At 41.5% G+C, this 18,763-nt stretch overlaps 1 protein-coding gene across 2 annotated transcripts in view; it reads right to left on the bottom strand.

Moving 5' to 3' along the window:
* The window catches only part of ube2f (ubiquitin-conjugating enzyme E2F (putative)), a 58,814-nt gene that overhangs the window by 26,099 nt on the left and 13,952 nt on the right, over window positions 1-18,763 (bottom strand). For both annotated transcript variants that reach the window (XM_080785372.1, XM_080785373.1), the window contains exon 5: window positions 3,490-3,557. In XM_080785372.1, coding sequence (XP_080641498.1) covers window positions 3,490-3,557 — 68 coding nt within the window. The remainder of the gene's footprint in view (window positions 1-3,489; window positions 3,558-18,763) is intronic.

The raw sequence follows: 18,763 nt of genomic DNA, 5'->3' as shown, positions 1-18,763 counted from the left end.
AGACCCCAATAGTGTGGGGTCATTCAGACCCTTCTGACCATGGCCATAATGTGTCAGCGTACTGTGTAGAATAAGCATATATAGCAAATAAGCACATAGCATATATTTAACCCATTCTGACCTGAGATCAGATTAAAAAAATGTCTGTTTGAAAATGACAGTTTTCTGAAAAAGCTATGTTTCTATGTCAGTCGTTCTTCGATTTTTCAAAAATAGCAGACCTACAAGCTCGTAGCGCACCACCGAGTGGCTACACCAAAAAGAAAAAGAAAAAAAGGGTTCCCGCCTAAAATGGGTTAAATACAAAAAAATCATTTTTTTCCTTTTTCACACAGTCAACGTGCTAGGATTTAGACGAGCAATACATCATGCAATCCTACAAAAGTGCAGCGGTGAAACTGCTAGCAAGGAAGTTTTAGAATCGTTTTTAAGGATTACTCCATCACTGGTGCGGTTGGCCTCATGCAGTGAATGCTGGAGTGGAAAACCTAAGTAAATACAGTATGAGACTATAATTTAAATAATGTTTGGGATAAAGCTCTAAGCTCTGCAGCCTAGGGCCTAGTCCTTAATGTGATTAGGAGAATCATCACATATCGCCGTCAGTGACTCAGTGTACATTTGCTCACATCACTTTCAAAATGAGGTAGCTGTCAAGCTGAAAATAGAGTTGTTTTTTCAACCCCTGAGCAGTTCACTGAGAGTTTTCATCCGAGAGCAGCAAACCTTTTGCTGGCCAACTGCGCTGCGGAAATATATTATACCATATTTCAGGGCCTGGACGAAAAGCATAAAATGTGGCGTGTGTGCTTTATGGCGACAGGTTTTTCTGTTCATGGACGTTTACAACTTCTCATAAAAGAAAGCCTGACATCCTAAACACAGACTTTACTGCCATTCCCATTAGGCCTCCATTAAGATAAAGAGCAGCAGCAGCAGCTGTGTGTGTGTGTGTGTGTGTGTGTGTGTGTGTGTGTGTGTGTGTGTGTGTGTGTGTGTGTGTGTGCGTGTGTGTGCGTGTGTGCGTGTGTGTGCGTGTGTGTGAATGCAAATTGGTTATAAATTGTACTCAAGCTTTTATGGTGTTAAGATCGATCGATGTCTCCAGCAGGTTCACACCTGACATGCAAACAAATACACACGCATTCGAGCTCACGTGCACACACACACGGAGCGGACAGTGGAAGTGTCACATAACATCATGATGACAATACAGACGGCACACAAATAAAAGCACTTGGACACATCTCAAACACACATGCACATAAAAGCAAACACATGGACACAAGCAAACACACACAGGCCGGGAGAGATACAAGAGTGTGAAAGATTAATCGATGGATGAGTAGACAGACAGACAGACAGACAGACAGACAGACAGACAGACAGTAATGATGATAATAATGATAATTCTGTCTATCATATATCCATGGAACTGGTGAGATCAGGGACTTCTTATGCATACTACAGCGATCAATACTATTACAGTATTGTTACTATCATCACTGTCTCATGTTTATATCTACAGGTTCTATTTTTTGTCTTTTTATTTATACTCGCATACAATTGTCATCACGCAGTACATCTCTGTGTACATGAAACAGACTGTACGGACACTGACCCTGGTACAGGAGGGGAGGTTATAATGTATGTATACACAGGCATATAAAACACTCAGACACTGACCCTGGTACAGGAGGGGAGGTTATAATGTATGTATACACAGGCATATAAAACAAATGGAACACTGAGAGGGGAGAGTTAAATGTATGGAGAGAAAAGAAAAAAAAAAAAAAGTACAATAATACTGTAAATATTTATGTTGATCACTCTCCTCCCGGTTCTGTTGCGAATGCAGTGAGCACTTACTATGAGACCTAGCAGATCATGTCTGTCTGTCTGTCTGTGTGTCTGTCCCGCTATCCAAATATGGAGTGTGTTGCATCAGCAATCACTCAGCTCCATATATGGGCACAAAAGGGGCCAGGTCCACTCAGCTCCATATATGGGCACAAAAGGGGCACCATATAAGGAGTCCCCAAAGCAGCTATACGTCCAAAACCCAAATATGTACGAGCTGCGTTCGCTTCCCGCGTTTGCGCGTCTTACTCGTTTGAATAAAGCATTATTCATAGTCGTTTGCTGGTGTTCCTTTAGAAGATTACAGCCTTTTCAGGAAGTGAAAACGCAACAAAGTGAAACCACCTCCCAGAGTGGAAATCTTTGAGAACGCCGTTTCCTATGGTCTCCATATAAACAGGCAAAATGACGAATCTGCAAAACTTATGACATCATGGCTCACACAACGCATATGTTTATTAGTTCCTACAATGAACAAGCCTCCCTCCTAACAAGCGCCGCTCATCAGCGATGGTGAATGTAAAACCATGATGTAAATGAAATGCCTTGTTGTGATAGGTGGCAGGCAGCAGCGTTTATGTAGCCTAATGTATTAGCCTATTGTAAAATATATAACAATCCTGTGGTGCATGCTCTGTGCTGCCTGTCAGCCTGTCTGTCCCCTTTGATGTGTTAGCAGGCAGGCTGAAAGCAGGCAGCGAGCGACGGCCACAAGCCCACAACCCTGTCGTGTTCTGGAAGCATCATTCAAAACCCAGATAGGGTTGCGTGAAGGGGGTCTACCTGTTTCTTCTTTTTGTACATGGGTGGGTCTATTTGGCAGCCCGTTACCGCCACCTAGCAACATTATAGCGTTTTCCTAAAGTGTGTGTTCTCGTGTAAAGGGTCAATAAAAAATTAGAACGAAACAGGACTTTGCCGTTTTATCTGGAGATGGTCGCCGTCTAAAAGAGGCCTAAACTCTCCCCTCTCTCTCTCTCTCTCTCAGATTGGAGCCCGTTTCTCGATTTGGAATCAATTATTTATGTTCAGAGAGCATTATTTTCATTATATCCAGAGAGCCTGAAACCCAAAAATTAGGAACACGTTATGGTTGTTTCCAAAACTGTAGGTCGTTAGGTATGTCTGTACCAGTCCATGAGAATGTGATATGGCTTAATTTCAGTAGTAGTATTGGCATCTTACAGTACCTACCTCTGATATTTGATTTATTGGCAACAGTAATCTGTTCATGTTCTCTTCACATTCTGTCAATAAAAGCCTTTCATCATTAATCATTCCATGTCATGACAATATTTTTGTTCAATGAGGTTTGGCCTTATAGATGGAAACGTAGGCCGTTTTATGTGCGTTTCCTCAACAATCCAATAGAGGACCAACATTATTTGGGCTTGCGGAAGTTGCGGCCCTTGGACTTTTGGATTTTGCTGAGTGGCCCCTGAACCATCTAAAGTTGAGTAGCCCTGACCTATAGCCTTAACTAATCGGTACCCAACTCCTCAGTATCAGGGGGGAAAAAGTGCATTTATTCAGGATTTACTATTCTTGTTGGGTACTTTGTTTTAACCACAAAGATAGTAAAACAAAACACACACATGCACAATAACAGGCGATGACGAGCGCACTCACCACCATGTTGTAGGCTTCAGGGACATCTATTTCAAAGTGGAACTTTCCACTCTGGTAGTAACCCTCATCTGTGAACAGAGACAGGGAGGAGAGAGAGAGAGAGAAGTAAAATATATGTGTGTGTGTGTGTGTGTGTGTGTGTGTGTGTGTGTGTGTGTGTGTGTGTGTGTGGAAAAAAGAATCCCTTTGCTATGAGAACTGTGTTCTCTGGACAGTCTTCTCTTTTAATCACCTTTCTTTGGCCATTTAATTCTGCCGACACACACACACACACACACACACACACACACACACACACCTAATTCAGAATTCGAATCAATTGAGGTGACCTTTGCAGCGCTTCTCCATCTCTTTCTCCTTTGCTGGTCATCCAAATGGATGCACACAGGTTCTCTTTAGCCTGCTGACAGCCAATTAGTGGCCTGTTCAGTGACACAGCCGGGTCTGTTTTAATAGGGGCCTATAATGAGGTAGATGGCATTTATAGTCTCTATTACTCTATGGTCTTATGGTGACATACGGTTGAACAACTATATGAAGAATTAAAGTAATAAAATGACTTGAGCACTTCCAGGGACGGAGAGAGGCAGATAGGAGATGTGGGGAGAGGGAGGTGGCGGCAGACAGTGAGAGAAAAGCGAGAAGTTAAGGATGAGAGGGAGACGATGCCCTTGACAGTTAAATGGTGCAGTGATTCAACTCACATAGACCTACACGGTGAGTCATACTTTGGACCAACACTCAATGTGCTTAAGGGAGGAAGAATGGGAGAGAGAGAGAGAGATGGCTTTAAAAAGATGACTTAAATATAAACTTCAGGCCACACATGGGAGGGAACAGTCTGGTAATCTGATCTCAACTTCTCAATGCAGATGTATTCATATCCACTTTTTGCAGTTTAAAGAATCAAGAATGAAAAATATTGAACTCATTTACATAATCTACTTTTCTCTTTTTAAATATTTTCTTTCTTCATTTGTTTTGGGTCTTTTTATGCCTTTATTGATATGGAACAGAGAAATCGTCATAAATGTGAATTTATATTGGTTATGCCATAGTACAGTATGGTATGTCTTCAGTCAACACCCCTACATTTATGATAGACAAAACTCAGTTATTATCACCAAGTATGACGATAGCATGCAGAGTTCAGTTCATCCTCCTTCCCATTGATAATGCAGCGTTAATGGTGAAAACATATTTACAAATGCACCTTGTCTCCTTATAATAACCTTGGCTCCAAGGAACGTCCTTTTCCTATTTCCTATACAATTTGGTGTAAAAAAGTAGAGTACAGACTGGACCATGTGGACTTGAGACAGAATGAGGAAAATTAACATAAAGAGATTACATCAATTTACCATACTGCACATTACGGCGGGGCTCCACCGGGCGTGTTGCGTCTCCGTAGCGTGCGTCAAAAAAACGAACCGGGGCGATTTTAATGCAGTCACGCAACGCAACGCGGGCAGTGGAGCCACCCTTCATTGATTAAAAAGGGAACATTTCCTGACGGTGACGCGCCCGGTGGAGCCCCGGTGTTAGTCACTGCAGTCCTGCAGCCCAGAAGAACATTTCCCATGTCTTTTATGAATTATGAATTGAATACCCAGGACCTGAATGGAAAAAAGACTGCAAGGACTTTTTTCGGTGATCCCTTTGGAAGTGTGTTTGACTGTACCCTGTACTAATTACATTTCTGTTTGACTGTACCCTGTACTGATTACATTTCTATTATCAATAAAGTATTCAATAAATCAATCCTAATTTACTAGTCATTTTACAAGTTCAAGTTGTTTAATGTCTGTGCAATGTAAAGCAGTGACACAGTTTATTGCAACAATGATATCAATTCAAATTATTGTACTATAAGCATTCCTCAACAATGTGAACTCACCACTACTCAATTTGACCTTCACCAGAGTATCAACTTGCTCTGACACAGTGATTCCATTAACCTCGTTACTTTTCTGCCAGTGAGGAGCCCCCAACGCGAGGACGTACTATACCGCCTCAATCCTACTACTTCCGTTCACACCCCTGTTGACAGCGACAAACATGGCCCTCCATTTGCCCGGCTTCCTTCCCCAAACACAGCCAATTGTGTTTGTGTAGAGGCAAGCCAGTTTCTAGACTCCATGGTGGCAGACGGGTAATTCTGCGCCATCCGACGCGTGTTCCTGAGCAGCTCAACAATGACTGGTCAGCTGATATCAAAGCAAGGGAAAACAGGGAGGATATTTTTGTGCAGCTTAACAAAAATAAATAAAAAAGAATTGGCACAAGAATTGGCACAAGTAGGAATTACTGTAGGCTATCAAAAGTTCAAAGTAATCACAAGTGCAAAAAAGATGAATGTATGTTGTGTATAATAAATGGTTGGCATGCATTATACAAATGGCATGTTATAGACAAAGGTGCATTGTTGTAATGGCAAATCAGTGGCCTTGCTATTCACATTGTTTCAGATACAAAAAATACAAAAGTTAATATAGAAAGGTGCACATAATTCAGCGTCCCAGTGGCGCTCCAAAAGGCAGAATTGAAAAATGCAGAAATTTTTCTTTGGCCTGTAGGGAGTGTGCATACGAAGTTGTACCCATATCGGTGCAGTTGTATGTGAAGACGCGACTTGGCCTGTTATAGCACGACCATGAGGCTAATTTGAAAAATATTGAGTGGCATTTCTTCCTCAGCCTAGTGGGAATATGCATGCACAGTTTCACCGCAATCGAACACCGCGTTCATGACTTTGCATTTTGTACAAAGCGGGCCTCTCCTGAAAACTTGGATGGAACATGAGAAATCAAATAGACTCGTCTTGTAGAGATCATGTGTACCGATTTGCATTACATTCGGATAAAATCTGAAGGGCGCGCTCATGCACACATACACGCACAAATTACTTTGAATTATAGATGAGTAAAGAGGACAGTGCAGAGGAACGGAGAGTGTGTGAGAGAGAGAGAGAGAGAGAGAGAGAGAGAGAGAGAGAGAGAGAGAGAGGGAGGTATACTGTATTAGGCCAGTCAATCTAAGCTAAAATAAATTAAATTGCAAACTAATCGTTCAAGGTTTTTTATGATCCATTCCTTAGGTCCATCCAAATAACTCCATCCTGGAGGCAAATCTTTCTGGTGATAAAATGGCCACCAACGTAATCAAAAAGGTCTACCAAAAAACAAGATTCCTATACAGGATCTCCTCACTGGTCAACAAAAACACCTTGAAGACCTTAACAGGAGCCCTTATACAAGGTTTCTTCGACTATGCTTGAACATCCTGGTACGGCCTGGTACCACAGCACCTCTAAGGCCCTTAAAACAAGGCTCCAGACTCCAAAACTGGTCAGGCTGCTACTTGGCCTCACTCCCCAAACCCACCTCACCCCTGCCCACTTTGACAGGCTGGAAACGACAGCACCTTGCAATGGGTCTGGTCCACAAGACTCGCTACACCACCAAGATACCCATGTACCTGTCAAAATACTTCCTTAATGTCAACGAAGTCCACACCCACAACACCAGAGGGAGTTCAACAAACCATGTGCAACCCAGATTCGGCACAAACAAGGGACTAAATTAATTTCGCTCCTATGCCACCAAAATGTGGAACGCCCTACCAACAGTCATTAAGACATGCAAATCCCTTGACTCCTTCAAAACTGCTCTCAAAGGGCACCTATGGACGGCTGAAATTCTAAACTGGCCCCCGTAAAATCCCCCTTATATGTTTCTTTTCCCTTTTTACCTCCTCTATGATGATTTCATTTTGACTATATAGTTGTGTATATTCATACGTCTCTAAATGTTTTGATTAATTGAAAATGGTGGGCCCTATTGTAAACGAGTGTAATTCTTTATGGTGTCATCCACTCACTGTTAACAGTTTTTGTATTGAGTTGTACTTGAAATGTACTGTAATTCTGCAAACTGTTAATAAATCAATCAATCAATGGGACTGCAAATCTGATCACCGTTTAAAGCAATTGAAAGGAGGATTTTCAAAACTCCATCGGAATCCAGGAGAGCTGTCCTTGGTGGATCTTCAGCCATCCAAAATTCGGATCTAATTTGTGAATTTGCACTGCGTCGCTCCCGACACGCTTCTGACGACCGGTAAACACTGTGTGCTTGTGCTAATGATACTAAACGATACTGTGTGTAGTGACTGTGTTTGTGGGGGGGGGGGGGGGGGGGGGGGCAATGGTGGCACTGGGAACTTTATAAATGCTAACTGCTAGTCGGCAAAGAAAGAATTAAATTTTGATTTACCATGATCCACAATTTATATAATACTCTATTTTTAATATGTTATTTGGATGAACCTAAGGATCATAACAAACCTTGAACGATTACTTTTGCATTTATTTTGGGTCAAATCTTAGATTGACTGGCCTATATGTTGTGGGACAGCGAGAGAAATGGAGACAGGCAAAAGAATGATAAGAACAAAAGAGTGAGAAAGAGATAGCGTCTGCTGGCTAATGGTTCCATCAGAGGACATCAATTAGTCATGACGATTGTTAATGTGCCAACTGTCTTTACCATCAACACACTGCTGCACACACTGCCGCACACACACACACACACACACACACACACACACACACACACACACACACACACACACACACACACACACACACACACACACACACAGTCACCTTATCTGACTGTTCCAGATTACATCAAATATAGATTTCCTTCAGCGAACAGTGAACACACAGATGTGTTCACCGTTACAGATAATCAAATATTAATACTGAAATACAAGACTTGTTTAAGAAGACCTTTTTGTCCTCTGGCTATTGTGGCTAAAAAAGGCTAGGCTATTTTACCTGTTTAAAGTGTAATGAGTGTATGACGGTGACATTGACCAGAGCAGATCAAAGACTGTGTTTAGCCACACTTCAAGTCATTAAAGCACAATCGGAAAAATACTTATATACCATATATTTGTTGCAGAGTTTTGCAAAATAATATGTACAGATGAATGTACTCCTGTGTTGTTCTATCTGTATTAAATATGATTCCCATACAAAGCACAGAAAGTGACACACATTTTATATATTTCAGCTGCAATCCATACGTTTATAGTGAATTAAACATTATTTTAACCAATCTGCACGGTAGAGTAAGGTTGTGTTCACACTAGCTGGATTTTATTAAGAAATAGTGTTGGCCTACAGCACTTTCCAACTCTATGGAAAGCTAGACAAGTAGACATATTTATAAAGTCTCAAACTAGTAGGTGTAGATATCACAATAAAGTTGGTGTCTTTGGGTTTTTTTCAGAGGTGTTGGGTTTTTGGACAACCTGTCCTGACATTGAACAAACACTGCTGTTCAATATGTAATTTCATTCTAATGGAGTTTGTCCAAAAAACACAACAAAGCAGGAGGTGACCCATGAGTTCACACCCTCGTTCTACATGGTGGGCAGTTTTTAACATCCCCTGCTAATTCCCAGGGGAAATAATTATGAATGGTTGCAATCTGAGACCTTGTGAGCCACAATTCAATAGTCCATAAATGTGCACACTGCATGTATGAAAATACAGACAAACACCAATAGATTGTTAGAAACTCTGAATAGCACCATGTCGTTCCTTATTCACAACCAATGTAATTCCTATTCCTAACTTACTCTGTTTGGCTGACATCACCTCATGAAGAAGTTATTTACTTATATACTGTACACGACTACATACATGCCAATCAAGTGTTTCTGATTATGAAAGCTCAGTTCATTTTCAGCAACCTGCTTTCATTGCAATACAACCTATTTGGCCTCCTGTTAAATAATTGGATTACGTATAAATAATAAGGTCTTTCAAAATTATATTTTTTCATTTGCCTCATTTCTTGAAAAGTCAATGGGAAGGAGGGCCATTTACATTTTGTTCAAAATACTGTATGTATGTTTGTTTTTGTAAGTAATAAGAGTGGGAAGGACTGTATTGTCAGTTGTTTTCAATCTATTTTGTTAAATGTGTCATATAATCCCATATGGGATTCATTCATTCATTCGTATAAACAAAATGGCATAGCTGAGTGTTTAGTGAGCTCGCCTGGGGAGCCAGAGCCCCTGGTTGTCCCAGGTACGATTCCAGGCCAGGCCAGCAATGTGTCGATAATTGTTCCCCGAGCGCTGTAGAATTCAATGAGCTCACTGCTCCTAGTTGTTATAGGATGGGTCAAATGCGGGGGGGGGGGGGGGGTTGTACGCACACGCAGTAACGCACACACAGTAACGCACACACAGCAACCTCTCAGCTGAGAAACCTGCCCGCCTGACTTGTGTTGCTAGAAAAGCTAGGAACTGGAAAAGCAAGTGTCAGTATTCTGCAAATGCAGTCTGCATTTTGTCTATAAAATAGCTTTTATCTCAGATTTGCATAGAATTGAAGAAGTTGAATAAGCACACTCTTGCGGTGATAATAGCGTACTTTGTATCATTTCAGCAGCAGACGAGCACAGTTTGAATGGTAGCAAGGCTGTCTGGGTATTGAGGTCCTGATTGGAATCCTGCCCTGGATCTTTCAGATACGAGTAAGACGCGCAAACGCGGGAAGCGAACGCAGCTCGTACATTTTTGGGTTTTGGACGTATAGCTGCTTTGGGGACTCCTTATATGGTGCCCCTTTTGTGCCCATATATGGAGCTGAGTGGACCTGGCCCCTTCTGTGCCCATATATGGAGCTGAGTGATTGCTGATGCAACACACTCCATATTTGGATAGCGGGACAGACACACAGACAGACAGACACACACACAGACATGATCTGCTAGGTCTCATAGTAAGTGCTCACTGCGTTCGCAAAAAGATGCCTGCAATTAGTTGAACTGCAAAGCGATTGTGAAACTATTGAAATTAGGCTTTCTGAGTATACCGAGATCTTCCACATGATCAAAGGCAAGATCAAGAAGTTCAAGAGCACTGATGCGCTGATGCACACCTTTAGTTTGAGTGTTTCTTTTTTTTCTTTTTTTGTCAGTCAGTTTTCCTTTTATATATTGTAAAACAAGACACAGTGGATGACGTTTTTCTCTCCAGATTTGCTGTGTGTAAGCAAGCATGAACATGCTCTATTAGCCATAACATTTTGGAGGTGTCGAATAGGTCTGTCCTGGACCCAAAGGAATGAAGAGAATGGCCAACAATCAAATAAAAGGACATGAGACAAAACCTTGTCTGCGTGTTTACTGCATGTATATTTCTGTGATTGTTATGTTGAGAAACCTTATCTTTAAGAGATAAGTGAAGAAGCACCAGTGCATTAAAATGGAACCCTAAGCATACAGTATATAGTTCTCTACCTGCTCTGTTTGACTGATGCTTTGAAGCGATAGAGAAAACAAAGAAATATTATCTCAATACACAAAGAAAGAGGACACAATATCCGTCTGAAAAACGTATCTCTTTAACATCACATGATCATCCAACATAAAGAACATTCTCTATAGCCTTTTCTCTGCTTTCTTTCCAGACATTGACTTAGATGAGCAGACAATGTTATTTAGCCGTTTGACAGATTTAGAAGAACACAAATCATGTCCGACAATGGATGTAAAATAAATCTATACGACCCTGAAGAAAAGTGATAACAGGGCTCCAGAATAACCTTTTTCACTGTTCCAAAATAAAAATGTAACGGTCACAAACTAATGTAAAATGTAAACATATTAATAATACCTTAGGCAACAAGTCAAACTTGATTAACTGAAATGTAACTAGTTTGATTACAGGAGATCGTCATATTACTCATTTACTGTGGCAAGTTCTATTCTCATTTCCTCTCTTCCTGTCTGTTCCCAATGACCTTTTTCACAGAACTAATATTAAATGTAATCTCTCCCAGACACTTCTGCTTAACACAATAGTGCAATGTTCTATTGTGTGCGCTGACCTCAGGGGTGCACCAGCTGCACCTGTTCACAGGAACCTACAAATGAAAGGACACAAGGAGGCTTCGACAGGGTGCAAACACACCTACTGTATGCTTGCACAAGTGTCTGTGTCACACACACACACACACACACACACACACACACACACACACACACACACACACACACACACACACACACACACACACACACACACACACACACACACACACACACACACACACACACACACACACACACACACACACACACACACACACACACACACACACACACACACACAATTCCGTTTTCCCAGACATTTTATCATCTATAATTAATAGGGTGGTGTTGACTCAGCAGAAACATAATACATCTATCTAAGCAGCAGGGTCGGGTTTACACGGTTGGGTTAAATTAGCATTTAACTGACTGAAGCCATCAAGTCAGACATCACAGTCTGCTAAGCGCCAGAAAAGGTTGGCATTCAATAGTCAACCAAGCTGTCATTAAACTGCCATGGCTGGGGAAAACATTTAGCATTTTACTTTCAAACTGATGTTGATAGGCATTCTACTGACTCTTAGGTCACATTCTCACCAGAGAGCTTTGCTGCGATTAAAACGAATCCTGCTGCGCATTTTCAGAAAGTGCACTTCGTTTGGCAGGTGTGAAGGCTCATTCGAATCCTAATGCGCAGCAAATAACCGCATTTACTCCGCCCAAAAACGGGGGTTTCGCTTCGCTTCCAATCGCACTTGACTACGATTCGGTGCAGGTGTGAATGCAATCCGCAGTAAATAAAGGAAATGAAGCAAACAATGTGGCGGGTGAGGAGCTGAACACAGTTGGAGACGGAGAAGGCATATTTTACGCAGCGCAAAGATGTCCCGTTACTGTGGATAGACGTGGTCGAATGAGGAGACTGAAGCCCTGATCGCAATGAGGTGTACATTAATCAATTGCTTAAGAAAACACATAAAAACACTGCAGTGTAGCCTATTATAGCCTACAGAATATTCTGTCTGTCTGTGCGTGCCGTAAACATGCAGTGCTGTCACTGTGTGGGGACTGGGGAGTTATATCAGTGCGCTCATGCAGCGCTGTGCCTCCATGCCCAAAAGAACAGTGTGTGGCTGCTTGCGTAGAGAGAGAGAGAGAGAGGGGGGGGGGGGGTCCCCCAGACGGCACGACACATGCACGTTATGTCCCCCCAAAATCCCCGCCCATACGCATTCGAGTCTACCGAAGTATTAGGTGAGAATGTGACCTTAATCACCATTATGTCATGAGGTCAATTGATCTTAAAAAAAATAGAGAAGAGAGGGCTTTTGGACTGGTTATGTTAAAAAAAGGACATTCATCATGTGACAAAACTGCCACTTGAAGTTGTAAAATGAGCATAGCTTTATTTAATAAGTTTAAGTTGGAAAAAAGGGGTGCATACTTAGTTTAGACTAGTCATTGGTTAGACATGGGTTAAGGTTAGGTTTAGGTGTGCTGCCCCGTGGGAGGTTAGGGTTAGGGTTTGAGATAGATTGTAGTTGTAGGACTAATGACTAGGGATGGGTCCGATTAATAGATAATCGGACCCGAAATCGATTATTAAAATGAATATTTTTTTTATTTTTTTTAATGAAAATCAGTTGGAAAGGCAATATTGTCATCCAAAAAGCACAGGGCTATAGGCCTACCAAAGTGTGCCTGGGATGTGTCTGACAAAGCTGCATGACTGAGAGGAGTGTGAGCGACTGAATGTGTGACTGATTTAGCCGTTGTTGGGAATTCACCTAATCAGGCCGGGGTTGCTATGGTGATCAATTGGCTCAACACTGGTCCAGGGACCACCAGTGGTCCTTGAGGGGGTTCCAGGTGGTCCTCATCCAAAAGATGGAGTTAGTAACCAAATGGACACTTATTAACTCTCAAGAGTAAAAATGATTGTTAATCATCTACATCAGGGGTTCCCAAACCTTTGTGGCTTAGGTACCCCTTGGGGGAAGAATTTTCTAATGTGTAGGGTTCATAAAAAAATATATATATATAGCTTAAAAATATTTAATTATACAAATCGATTTTCATTTTGGACACATTTACACATCCCTACTAATGACAATGTCTAAACCAAATACTGTCTAAACTAAGTACTGCACCCGAATATTTCTGGGTTGGATGAAGTCTCACTGTGTCTCGCAGGTGTTCCTGCTCGTTTCCCTTTGGTGTTAAGAAACCTCACTTTTAAAAGATCATTTTAGCAACAACAGTGCCTGAACATGGACTGCTAGTTGTATCTTTCTCTCACACACACACACACACACACACACACACACACACACACACACACACACACACACTTATTGATGCTCTCTCCCCGTCCCTGGGTTATTATGTGGGTGATGCACCATATGTTCTCTCTCTCTTGCAAGTTTGGAATAGGCTCTCACCCTCCCGCCTGTAACCTCACCCTAAAAATGATGACATCATGACACCTAACTACAGGCTACACTTTTTACTGCGTTTCTTAATTTTGCCCCATTTCATAAAACGCTGTCAAATCTTCTGCCGCCAGCCTTAACGCCGTGATTTTCTCCAGCCAGACCCCGAGGGAACTCAAGCGGTTGAGATGAACAGATTAGATTCATGCTGAGGGGCTATGATAAAGGTGGATTGAATTAAACAGAAGATGTCTTCCAGTTTAGCATGGATGAACAAAATACAATCATATTGTCAGCAGGCTGTTAGTTCTTTGCTTGGTGAAACCCCATGCATCACCAAGCAGTCAAACTCTTTCCTCATTCCCAGCCAATAAGTATATTACATCCATTTTATTCAATGGCTAATCCTGCCAGGAATTTGCGTCCAGTCAGTGTTTCCACTAGAGGGAACTCTTAGCTAACATATGATCAACCTTATGCATCTCCCTCTGCAGAAGCACACGTGCCAGCCATGTGCTCATAAAACTCTGCCTCATTTTCATTTTTGAGCGGTGCCTCCAACATTCTGAGATTTTTAGAGGAAGAGACCGGACTGGAGGCGTAGAAGGAAGTAGAGAAGCAGAAGGACTGAGCTCCAAGGAAGGAAGAAACTGTTTGATGTTCTTTAATGTCTTCCAATAACACAGAGAACCATTGAAGAGAACCATTAAAAAACAATTTCCATAACCCCCGGGCGTGAGAGAGGAGTAGCGTCTATGTTGGGAGTCTCAGGTTTTAAATTATTGAGTTATTCTCTCCCACAGGGCTCAATCTCCATAACACCAACTTGACTCGTCTGTATATAATCGCTGAGCTCGGCTTTTCTGTATAGATTATTTCCCCACAAAAGCCGTGAGCCGGACTATTAAAGGTTGCAGCATACTGTACTCCTTACAGAGACAAAGTTCAGTGAGGTCATTGCAGAGAAGTTTACTTCGGCAGTTCTTGCACCGACCAACAAACCGGACATCCCCACTGATACAACAATGTGGACGCTGTGTGTGATTGGTAACAAATTCAATGTGCTCATGTTTTATCTCGGCAATCTGCTGGCAATGTACCATGGACACTGGACAGTGTTGAAGAAGGAAGTACAAACCTTTGTAATGTGTCTCTAAGGGACAATAAACACAACCGAATGGCAATTCATGGAGAGAGATGGCACACACTTTGTCCATTGTGCCTTTTACCAGAAAAATAACTAAATATTCAAGACAAATCTGTTAACATACATCGTAGAGTGATAAAAAACAAAATCACCATTCCGGGGCACCCGCTGGCTTAGTGGCCCAGGCGCATAGATACCACATCATAGGCTCTCATGCAGCCTGACAGCGTGTCACGTGTTCGAATCCCAGTGCTGGGACGTTTCCCCATCTATTCTCCCTGTTTCCTGTCTATCTTACACTGTACTCAGACTGTATACTATAAATAATCAATAAAGGCATATAAATGCCCCAAAAAAACACTCAAAGCGGGCCATTTTGAATATAAAATAATTTAGTCCTTAGTCAGAGAGACCTATAGTTTTGTTTTGGTCAGCTGAGAAAAGTTTGACTTTGTTTGAAGAGCGTTGCTGGCTTTAAAGTGCAAATTGCACTCTCAATCTCGCATATACACCGGGGTCCCACCACCATACAGTCAAACAGACATGTGACAGTTTAGACAATTATATATTTGGATGCTGATTTAAAACAAATATCTTTGTAGACAAATGGTCCTGTGGAGGCATAATTTAATTCATTGCATCACTTTTAAATGCATCCTTCCTGCTGAGACAGTGGTCTATTTTCTGGCCGAGTAGGCAGGGGAAAATACTGTTCTTTCTCAAAACAAATTGCACCTAGAAATATACCCGTTTTGGAGCAATTGTAGATTTTTATTGTTTTTTATTCATGACTTAATCATTTTCACACTTCTCCTGGCACATTCCCGAGGAGTTGAATTAAGTCAAATTAGAAACTCCCAAGTTCTGCCTGAACTTCCTTTCCTTAAATTTTGTTTATCTGTTTTAGCTACTTTTAACCTGACAATCTGGCCATAGGTGAAAGTTTAGCGATAATAGTCGATCAAAATGCTCACAATGCATTGCGGTGTGCTGTGATCCATTTTCCCTATTCGGCAACTAAGTATATAGGGCTCATGTCACATGGTTACGGTACTCTCAATATTCTGTAGTTTCAAAAGTAAGGACACAACTTCATCCATCTGCCATCGTTGAGCAGGTGGTAGGCGGACAGACACCGATTGAATAGTAGGATATAATGATGTACCGAATATTCGGCCAGCGAAATCATTCTGCCGAATAGTGGCAAAAAATGCATTTTTGGTATTCGGTTTGGTAGATTTGGGTTACCGGTTTTGTTGTGATCAAAATGTCTTTTGCCATTATCATATAACTCTACACCAAAGGTAAGGCCATGACAGCAATGGTACGATGGTATTAATCGACATATTGTTTCCTAGATTCGGGATTTGGTTTTGGTCAAGAATGTACCATTTGGTGCATCCCTATATACCCTGTGATTTAAGACAAACAAAGAGGTTTTTGTATCTAAAGTGATATCCAATTCTTCCTAGCATCCTCCTCGCATCCACTTGCAGTGGGATCAAATTGGGGTCACTTGACCTCCTGCTCAGAGGCATTTTGTGCAGAAGCATTTTGTGCAGAAGCAAAAGCTCTTTCTCCATGAAAGAAGAGAAGAACAATTGAGGAGACTGAGCCATTGAATATAAATGAGCACTTAGTGGAAAAAGATCACCAAGGAGTGAGTTCTAGAATGACAAACAGCGGAGAGCTACTTTAAGAGATACTTTAAAGTAATGAACTGCGTAGTACCACATAGCAGCACTCTGGAGAGATACTAGAAACACTTCAACAAGTTGGCCAGACTGTTATTATGATTGGCATTATAACTGGCAAAACATCCATTTCACATTTATTTATTTGTGTAAATAATAGATAATGTAAAGGAATAACCATGTGTTTAATCACTGTGGTTCTGTCATTGCACTCTGTTCTACATTTGGCAAATACATACAATCATACATAATTCTTAAAGGGACACTTTAATCCTTTTGCAACCAGATCGTATTTTAATTATGTTTGGGAGACAAGAAACACTTTCCTGGGTTTTCTTATGTGGGTATTTCATGTGGGTATTTCAAAGTGTCCATGATGTCATGGACACTGGGCTCACTTACTTCCTTTGAAATAGTGGACTCACTTCCTTCCTGGACTAAGATTCCCATAATGCTTTGGTGAACTGCTCCTCCTTGTGACGAGAGGAGGGCTGTCTTACACATATTAACATACATACAAACATCAGGAAAGTGTCTCTTGTCTCACAAACATCATGAAAATAAGATCTGGTTACAAAAGGGGTGAAGTGTCCCCTAAAACATGAACCCAAAAATAGCAGATCTACAAATACTAACAGAACTAGAGGCCTGGGGGGAAACCAGGTCAACAAAAGGTTTACAGGGTTTAAGTATAGTTAAACAAGCAGCTAGCTGTACTGAATTTCAAGAATATCATGCTAATGTAGGACTGAGCTTCTCAAACTTATATGGACTTTATGAAAACAAATGCTGTCCAGGCTGTCCATTTATTTATTTGTTTGTTTATGTATTTGTTTGTTTTGTGTTCAATATCTGAAGCACGATGCTGATATATTTTGAGATTAGCAGGAACAGAAAACTGAGCAATATGAACAGCTGTTTTACCAAGGGACCTCGTAACAAAAGGTTCAATTAATTTCACAAAGAAGAACAAAGCTTTATGAAGCACTGCTCAAATACACCAGCAGGATGAGCTCAATTTGTTCTTGAAGGACCATAATTCAAACTATGTGGGTAGGTGACATTGAATATTGAGCCTTGGACAGTTCGTAGACTATGTTGTGATTATAAAAAAGAAAAACATAACCCTCCGGCCCTACAGAGGGTGGCCAAAACAGCTGAGAGAGAGAAAGAGAGAGGCACGCATTTCAGGTCTATACGGTATCCGACAGGTATAGCTTAGTTAGGTGGGATCTCTTGGCACACTGCTGAACAAGCAGATTGGACTTGGGGAATAATGATGGGGGGAAATCCCACTTTTTGGTGGTCTTGCCTTCTCTTCATTTAGGGTGAGTGCGAACTGCACCCTAAATGAAGAGAAGGCAAGACCACCAAAAAGTGGGATTTTCCCCCAGAAAATATTTTCTGGGGGAAAAGAACACAAGCATAGCATACACAAATGACATACAACACACACACACCGTTACCACCACTAGCTCTCTTCACACACACACACACACACACACACACACACACACACACACACACACACACACACACACACACACACACACACACACACACACACACACACACACACACACACACACACACACACACACACACACACACACACACACACACACACACACACACACACACACACACACACACAACTTTGCTTAGAAGAAAGATTCTTAAAAATGAGGGTTCCATCATGGACTGGAGCAGAGCTGTGTAACAGGACAGCTTACCGCTTACACTACCAGGGACAAAAGAACACTGCTGAGCCATCGCAAACAAGTGAGGAAAAATGCTGACTACAAAATTATGGTTGGGGATGGTAGATTTGACTGACTTGACTGGTAAATAAATTCATATAAAAAGGACATACAATGAGTGCTGGCATTTTCTTCATTTCAACGTATACATTCGAGCCTTGCACCGTAAGGACTTTATTCTAACTGGAGTGCTGAGGGTTGTCTGCTGTGGCAGTACTTTCTTACTCTTTACACATGAAGACACTGGACAGAGACAACTTATTCTTTGTAGAACAAGGGCAAGAGGTAAACTGTAGCAGAGACGGTCTAGGTTTAGACCTGGGTGTGTGTGTGTGTGTGTGTGTGT

Source organism: Protomyctophum bolini (assembly GCF_963924005.1).
Source record: "Protomyctophum bolini genome assembly, chromosome: 16".
Lineage (NCBI taxonomy): Eukaryota > Metazoa > Chordata > Actinopteri > Myctophiformes > Myctophidae > Protomyctophum > Protomyctophum bolini.
Note: the sequence above shows the minus strand (reverse complement) of the source record. Positions and strands in the feature narration are given on the sequence as shown.